The sequence below is a fragment of the Cucurbita maxima genome, unplaced genomic scaffold, assembly GCF_002738345.1.
Source record: "Cucurbita maxima cultivar Rimu unplaced genomic scaffold, Cmax_1.0 Cma_Scf00007, whole genome shotgun sequence".
Classification (NCBI taxonomy): Eukaryota; Viridiplantae; Streptophyta; class Magnoliopsida; order Cucurbitales; family Cucurbitaceae; genus Cucurbita; species Cucurbita maxima.
In genome coordinates this window covers 5,489,920-5,498,174 of record NW_019272023.1, presented here as the reverse complement: position 1 = coordinate 5,498,174, position 8,255 = coordinate 5,489,920, and the positions used below count along the sequence as shown (strand labels likewise).

The 8,255-nt window shown below is 34.2% G+C and overlaps 2 protein-coding genes across 3 annotated transcripts in view; both read left to right on the top strand.

Moving 5' to 3' along the window:
* LOC111482038 (ubiquitin receptor RAD23b-like) overlaps positions 1–2,127 on the top strand; it is a 4,596-nt gene extending 2,469 nt beyond the window's left edge. Inside the window, exons 6-12 of the mRNA XM_023127664.1 lie at positions 35–212; positions 294–428; positions 505–567; positions 941–988; positions 1,074–1,183; positions 1,619–1,697; positions 1,797–2,127. Of these exons, the coding sequence (XP_022983432.1) occupies positions 35–212; positions 294–428; positions 505–567; positions 941–988; positions 1,074–1,183; positions 1,619–1,697; positions 1,797–1,913 (730 nt within the window). The 3' untranslated portion in view covers positions 1,914–2,127. The remainder of the gene's footprint in view (positions 1–34; positions 213–293; positions 429–504; positions 568–940; positions 989–1,073; positions 1,184–1,618; positions 1,698–1,796) is intronic.
* A 556-nt stretch (positions 2,128–2,683) lies between these two features.
* Positions 2,684–4,475, top strand: LOC111482039. 2 transcript variants are annotated; one of them, XR_002718134.1, is made up of 2 exons: positions 2,684–2,841; positions 3,830–4,475. XR_002718134.1 is itself a non-coding variant. In XM_023127665.1 (2 exons), exon 2 carries the CDS (start codon positions 3,888–3,890, stop codon positions 4,173–4,175), a length of 288 nt encoding a protein of 95 aa, XP_022983433.1. In that variant the 5' UTR covers positions 2,707–2,841; positions 3,833–3,887; the 3' UTR covers positions 4,176–4,475. The 2 variants fall into 2 exon arrangements, 1 of the variants encoding a protein (XP_022983433.1); XM_023127665.1 differs by having other exon boundaries at positions 2,707–2,841; positions 3,833–4,475.
* The last annotated feature ends 3,780 nt before the right edge of the window (positions 4,476–8,255 follow it).

Genomic DNA, 8,255 nt, shown 5'->3' with positions numbered 1-8,255 from the left:
GGGGGGGGGGGGGGGGGGGGGGGATCATTTGCAGTATGCAAACAGATACATATGGTCAAGCTGCTTCAAATTTGGTCGCTGGTAATAATCTGGAACAGACCATTCAACAATTAATGGATATGGGAGGTGGCAACTGGGACAGAGAAACAGTTGTTCGTGCACTAAGAGCTGCTTATAACAATCCAGAGCGAGCAGTGGATTACTTGTACTCTGTATGTCTAAGTTGTATTCTATGCATTCTCTTGAAACCTGGTCATAATATTTTGTCACTAATTGTGTTTTTTTGTGTTCAGGGTATTCCGGAATCTGCAGAAGTTGCAGTACCAGTGGGTCGTTTTGGTTCTGGTCCAGCCACTGAAACTGAGGCATCCCTTCCTGCACCTGCTTCTGGAGCACCCAACACAGCCCCCTTGAATATGTTTCCTCAGGTAAGTTGATGCATGAAAAACACTTTTGTTGGTTTGCTCACGTTCACTTATTTTTTATTGGGTTGCAATCATGCAGGAGGCACTTTCTGCTGGCGGTGGTGGCCTTGGATCTCTTGAATTCCTTAGAAACAATCCGCAGGTACTTAGTGCAATATCATTTATTGGGTTTTCCTTATTGATAAGCTCATTTGCTTTCTTTACTAGGTATCTTAGTGCATGGAGTGTCAAATCCGTTGTTTGGTCTAAGTCCTTTTTCACCTAATAGTTGTGTTTGTTTGCATCTTTTGACATGTTGGTTCGTGTTAAATGTATCAACTAAAAAGTTACAAACATTTGAACTAAAAAACGTGTATTGATTATATTTGTCCAGTCGTATCATTCTATTATTTGTATATCACTTGTACACAGGCCCAAAATCGTGATTTATTTTATTTCGTATGGACCATGGATTTGAATAGAACTAAGTGCGAAGTAGTTACTGTTGAGGTTTCTTATCATTATTCATATTATAGTTTCAAGCCTTGCGGACGATGGTGCATACAAACCCTCAAATCTTACAGGTCTACACATCCTTCTGCCTTGAAATTTGCTTAGAGGTTATAATCATGGTTTTCCTAGAGTTAAATCTTTTGCTTCTGGTGGCAGCCCATGCTTCAAGAACTTGGAAAGCAGAATCCCCAGCTTTTGAGACTCATTCAGGATCATCACGCAGAGTTCCTTCAGTTAATTAATGAACCTGTTGACAATTTTGAGGGGTCGGTCTTACACTACTATGATCTGGTTAATTTAAATCTCGTTAGTTTTGCAGTTCTTTAGTTGTGATTGATCTCGTGCATATAAGATGATAGTTCCATAGATAACCCTCGTCTTATTTTTCTCCCATCACCAAATTCGCAGCGCTTCTGCTGTAGGTTCCTGCATGGGACAATAATACATAATCAGGTCAGGTGTATCTATCTTTAGAACAAGCCATCGGTAAACTGGTTAAGCCATAGATTGAGATCAGAGGTTCAAATCCTTCCATTTGAACTACAAAAACATAGTCATGGGTAGATTAAGAACTGTTTCTGGGACTGGTTTACTCGAGATACTGTTCACTCGATTGATTATTATTTCATTGGTTGAATCTCTTTTGATGCGACATTGCTTGCATCCATCTGTAGAACTACAAACTATGTTCTTTCTTTCAGAGAAATGTTTGAACAGGCTGAGCCAGACATGCCTCATGCCATTAATGTTACTCCAGACGAACAGGCAGCCATTGAACGAGTACGAACTCCTTTATATTCCCTGAGACGTCTCTTTGTGTTCCCTCTTCAAACTAAATCTTTGTGCTCATCATTTTTCTGCTTGCTCCCTTGTATGTAGCTCGAGGCAATGGGATTCGATAGAGCCTTGGTGATCGAGGCATTTTTGGCATGCGATCGCAACGAGGAACTAGCAGCTAACTACTTACTGGAGAATTCTGGAGATTTTGACGATTAACGAAAGAAGAACTAATTAATGTTAACCGCTGTGGATTCATTATTTTTGGTGCTGAGGTGAATTGTTTCCCTTTTCAGCATTATTCCGAGTCAGTTTTTGCATTGCATTTTATATACTCCACTAATAAATAGGAAAATTAATTGTTCAAGTGTATGGTGTTTCCGATTTAGATAATTGGAATCTTTATGTTTTATTCAAAGCTCATTTGTTGGTAGCTGTAGCTAGTTGGTTACAACATTATTGCAGATAGATCACGAGATTTTATAAACTTTTCTCATTGTCGTGTAAATATAATTGTTGAAAAATATCAACAGATTTTGACATGACATTTTGTTTCTTGTGATATGTTTATGCTATTAACATAAATCTCTCTCTATATATATTAAATTTACCAAGAAATCTTCTTATTTGAAATCCAACAAATAATTTAAAATATTTTTTTTTTCTTTGCTTGAAATGAATGCATCAAAAATTGTGTTAAGATGGTGTTACTGGAAAATAAAATAAAAGAAAGTTAAAAAGTTTAATAATATAGGCTTTTAATTATAATTTGTTAATTGAAAATTAAATATAACAAAGGTTAAATAGTTAAATTAACTTTAAATTACAAATTTAATCCGTACTTAAAATTTACTAATAATAATATTAGGCAACATGAAATTCAATTAATATATAGTTATTTTTAAAAATTTAAAATTGGGTAGAAACTTAAAGGTTTGAATGGGAGACCAAGACGTGAAAGAGCGTGGACAATTTCGTGGTGTCCATATCCTTTCTAAGACCGTGACTCACGGATTGAAGACATTGCTGCAAAATTTCCCCATTATTAATGTGCTCCTGCAAATCCACCATTCTCTCTCTCTTCGACGAACTGCAAAAGCAAGGGAAACAAATTCTCATCTCCATTGCCGCTTCCATTCTTTCAACTGTAAGATTCACTCTCTCATTCCCTGTAATTTCTTGTTTCTTTAAGATCTCTGCTCTTTTTCTACCTTTAAATTTGATTTTCCTGCCGAATGTCCGCTTGTTTTCTCTTGTGATGGATGTTGCTTTGCCTTATGGATGCGGTTCCTTTTGTTAATTGGAGCTGATTATTGCGACAATGTGCACAACCATTGGATCCAGTTCTATTTTCCATTTTGTTCTTAGCGACGTTTTGGTGTATGATGATGATTTTCTCTCTGTTGCTATTTGGCATGCGTTTTAAAGAGTTGTTGAGGATGTGGAGATGTACTCTGTGTTTGATTTTCTTGTTAATTGAAACTATCGAGCGATGTTTATGGATTTGGAGTTGTGTTGAACGGATGCCTGATAAGATCTCATGCGGCTGGTTTTCGATTAGCTTTGTTTGAGGTTGCATAAATTATATGCAGTCTCGTAGGATCTCTATGGTGTAGTGGAGCAATTCTTGTTTCTCGAGCGAGTACAAATTTTTCGAGTTTAGGTTTATTTATATCGGTTACTTGGTGCTGTTTGCTCATGGATCAGTGATCTTGGATTATTTTGCTCTTCTAACTTCAATGTTGACTTGAAAAATAAAACAGTTCGAATTGCTTTTTAATGTATGAGTTAACTTTTGAATTTCTAGTTAAAAATCATGCGATCTATAAAATCACAAATGTTTTGTATATCTACAAGTTTTAATACATGATTCTGATTTTGTTGCATTGTATCTTCTCTAGAATTCAACAAATCTGCAAGTTCAAATCTCCAAGAACTAATGTTTTGGCCAAGCTTTCAAGGATTTTATTGTTTCATGCATTTCAAGATGCTTTGTTGTGCTGCAGATTTAATCGTCATCTTACCTCTTCAAATTCTTATATATTTAAACGGAATCTGAATTTATTGAAATGCTTGCTGAAGAGAAGGGCTCGTGTTGATATCTATCTAAATTTGACCATCTTTTGCTCTTGTAGAAGATTCTGCGTTCGGAGCTACATTTTAGAGCACAGAGAAAGATTAGTGCTCTTGAACATGGTTCTTGAGAGCATTCTATCTTCTCCTCATAGGAGGCACCCACCATTTAGAAAACAGTTTCCTGCAAATGAGTTGGGCAGTTGGTCCACTCTCTTCAATCGACATCGCTTCCTCTTAACCGCACTGGCACTCTTGACTTTACTTTGCACAATCTATCTTTACTTTGCTATCACATTAGGGGCTGCTGTTTCTTCTTGCTCGGGTTTGACTGGAGCTCAAAGGGAGTTGTGTCGTCTGGAGCATGCTGAAGCTTCTCTGGGTAAAGGCAAATTCAAATTTCTATGATACATAGGGACCTCGAGGTACAAAACCTTCTCATGTATTGGTTCTTCTCTTTGGTGGGATCTGTATTTATAAACAATTGAAGATTGCCATAGGCCAAAAGTTCATTCATCCATTTTGATTCACATATATATATATAGCATATAAGATGTAGCAGAATGTCATGAGCATTGCTTCCTTGCATTAATTTGATATTTTTGTTTGTTTCTTCTTTTTGATGATGGGTTTGTAATTAAAACTTCAATCAGAATGTTCATATTATTGTCATTACAATAATAGATGGGAACTACTGCTCATGCCCTACCTTACTTTTGCTGCATCTACTATCTATGACCTGAAATGATTTTAAGATGAACTCTAGCAGATTGTCATTAGAATGTCTTTTGCCTTATTCCTGCCCTTAAAAATTGAAAATCTATTCATTTCACATAATTTATCTGAAATGGAATCAAGGAGAGAAAACAGATGTGATAATCAGTTGACATTATTTATTCCAACATACTAAATAAATAAATAAATAAATAATGGTTGAAGGAAACATGAAGGAGTTAATGATTTTGGTTGTCGCTTGATACGTGGCTTAGAACATAATTTTTTCATTAATTTTTCTGAATTATGAGGAAAAAGAAAAATATACCCATCGTCATAAATTTATCCTTAAAAAGAAATAAAATTGGTCAAAAGTCGACTAGAATTAGGGCAAAAAAGAGGAATATCGGAAAAAAAAAAAAAAAAAGGAGGAAATGGGAAGGATTTCTGCCTTGGGTCCAGACCTCAGGCTCAGATTCCCAACCTACGTTCGAACCATAGTCTCGGCCGGAACCATGTCGGCCCGACAGACGCGTGTCCAAACCTAGTTAGGTTCGAATTTCGCTCCTCAGATGCAACCCAGCCCGTTCGTCAGTCGCAGCCCAATCCATGAGCGTCCTGCTCAAATGCAGCCTAGCCCAGCTCGCCGCGTGGCCCGGACTCATCCACGCTCGGTCCAACACCTGCCAGCCAGCATGCGCTATGATCCTACCTGCTTCGCCCAATCCGATGACTTGCACGTGGTAAGCCGCCTCCAGCTCTTGGCTTAAATGCGCCTCAACTAAGTCGACCCCCCTAAGGTTGGCTCCACCGGCTCCAGCTCCAATTATTTGGCTTATCTGCCCGGTTTATGATTTTTTTGAAGATATCGGACCTATTCCTACTATTTATGATGCCAATAAGGTCACTATTTAATCAATTTTAGGTCATTTTTGGAGTTAAAAGGGGATTTAATTAATATATATATTATGCATTAACTCAATGTCATGAATTCATTCTATTGAATTGAATTTAGGGACAAATTCAAGCTAGATCCGAGGATAATTCAACATAGGTTAGACAAGTAGGTGACTTTATTATTGACTTGGTTGGATGGATTTATTAAGTATAAATGACACGTGCTTTGTGGCTATTGCACGTGACGTACCTTGTGATTGTTTAATATCTGTTTATTTTGCTATGTCATACTATGACACGTATGTTATGTTATATTGTAAGTTATGTTATGAAATGTTTATGTTATGTTGTGGATCTTGTTGTGACGTTCATGCTGTATGATGCATTATATTATATGACATGTACACTATGTTAACCAATTACCTCAGGATTATGATATACTGTTACACTACGTATGCATTCATGAAAGCTATATTTATGAAAAAATGAATATACGACCTACATCATATATTTATGTCATGATTTAAAGCTATGAGGATTTCATGCATTTTTGTGTATCCCATGTATCAAAATACTTCCCCATTATAATGAGTACGGACACATACATTACGGTATCTATGTACATCATGATATTGTGTGGGCCTCTTTCTCTACGTCTTCAACAGTTGAGCGTGGGTTAGCTGAAGGGCAGCCCATGGAGTACTATACGCCTGTCTAGTAGTCTCTGTCCGCATACTTGAGCTATGTGTAGAGAAGTTCTACACATTCAATTTTAGGTCAAAATAGAACATAGAGTTTAAGTCCATTAAAAGTTTTTATGAAAGAACGAGTCCCTCCATGATTGCTTGCATCTACATTTTTGTACCCTAATAGTAGAGTTACTGATTATTTTTTAAAATAATCAAGTCATGCTCTACTTTTATTTTTCAGGTAAAGGTAAGTAATTTTGTATGGATGACGATATCGCAATGATGGTCATGAGACCGAAGTTAGGATAGTTGCATTTATGTTTAAATTGTAGTACTTAGGTTAGATCAAGTGTTTCCATTACTTTGTTTGTTTTTTTTTTTTTTTTATTATTTTGATTCCGCTATTTTTGTGATGCTTACTTTTATTTGAAATGAATTTTGAGTCCATATATCGTTTCAAATGATTTAAATGAACTTTTACATGCATATTAGACATGTTATGCATGTAATGACGGCCTTATGATTGTCACAAAAACATTTTCAAACTTTTACATTAATATTCTTCCACCATTACGAAGTATTTGAACTCAAAACTCAAGACAAACAACCGTACCATGTAACTAAAAACAAAGTAAAAAGAACAACATCAAAGATCAAATGTTTCAATTTTGCTCTATCAAATGTTTCCGTACCATGTTGTTTCTGGTTCGTTAGTGAGCAAATGTTCACTCGTAATCATTTCAACTTTAAATTTTAAATTTGAATATCTCAACTATAGGGGAACAGCCCGTCTTATATAATTTGTATTATTTAAGCAACATCCATAATGTAATTTTACATCACATAAGAAGTGACATTACATGTAAACTCATTAGGTTAGGTCACGACCCAGTAGAATCACATCATATACATGCAAAAAAGTAACTTTACTGTTTGGTAGTATGCAACACTAATAGAATCATATCAATTCAAGGAGTGACCCAATATGTGTGTGCACGTCGTGTAAGACACGATCAAAGTAGAATTATATCATATAAATGAAAGGAGTGACTTAGTAGTCAAAACACGACCCTAATAAAAACACATCTCATTCGTGCAAGGAGTGACCTTCCAATCGTTAAGGCACAACTCTTGCATACCTTAATTTATCCTATTAATATTTTAAGCTCTTCCAAAAAAAAAAAACCTGTTCTTTTTGTGCAATCTATGTTCAATTTCTCAATTTATTTCGCTTTCTAGAAAATTAGATGATGCTAAACCATTTTTGAGTTAAACTATAAAATATTAGAACAGCTACACCGACTAGAAAAACAGAGAATAACAAAACCGAATCGACCAACTTAGCTTGGTTTTTCGGCTAATCCCAATAGCATCAATAATGGTAAATTTTAACTCTTTTTTAATTGTTATTATTATTTTCAATTTTCAATTTCATATATTACAAATAAATAGAATGAAATAATTGGAGGTAAAATAAAAGAAATAATCTCATTGGTTTCTAATTCCTTGTCCATCTCATTTCTATTCTTTTATTAAATCTAATATCTTTTTGTAAAATTAAAAAAATTCTAATGGTTTGGTTAAATAAAATATTTAAATAACATATACAAATAAAATTAAACTATATTCCTTAATAAAAATTTATTTTAATTTTATTTTATAGTTGTTATTTTTAATGTCAAATAAAATTAAAATTGAGATCTATTACTAATTATATGTTCGATTGGCCTATTACTTAGTGATGTATTTTAATTATTAGTTGAAATATGAAAGTGGTATTTTAGTAATTATAATACAACATATTTAGCAAATAACGTCCCTGAGCTTCTAATTTTGACCCCAAATAATTTTATAGTAAACAATAACAATATAAATTCTTTTTTTAGAGTAAAGATTTTTACCCGTTAACAATTTATCTATCTATGTATATTTAGCTCACTTGAGGAAGCTAAAACATCTCTATTAGAAGCGTTCAAATGATTAAATGATCGAAAAAACTCCGTCAATCTAACTCATAAGTTTGAGCTGGGTTGGTTCATAAGTTCTCATAGCCCAAACATATTATTAAATTTAAAAGTATTTAGTTTATTTACGTATATTTATATATTTTTAAAATTATTTTTCTTCCAACAATTTATAAAAAAAAAAAAAAAAAAAAAAAAAAAAAAAAAAAAAAAAAAAAAAAAAA

What these genes read in the sequence shown, in the direction of transcription:
- LOC111482039 (XM_023127665.1), top strand. Translation starts at nt 3,888, where the DNA reads ATGGTTCTTGAGAGCATTCTATCTTCTCCTCATAGGAGGCACCCACCA.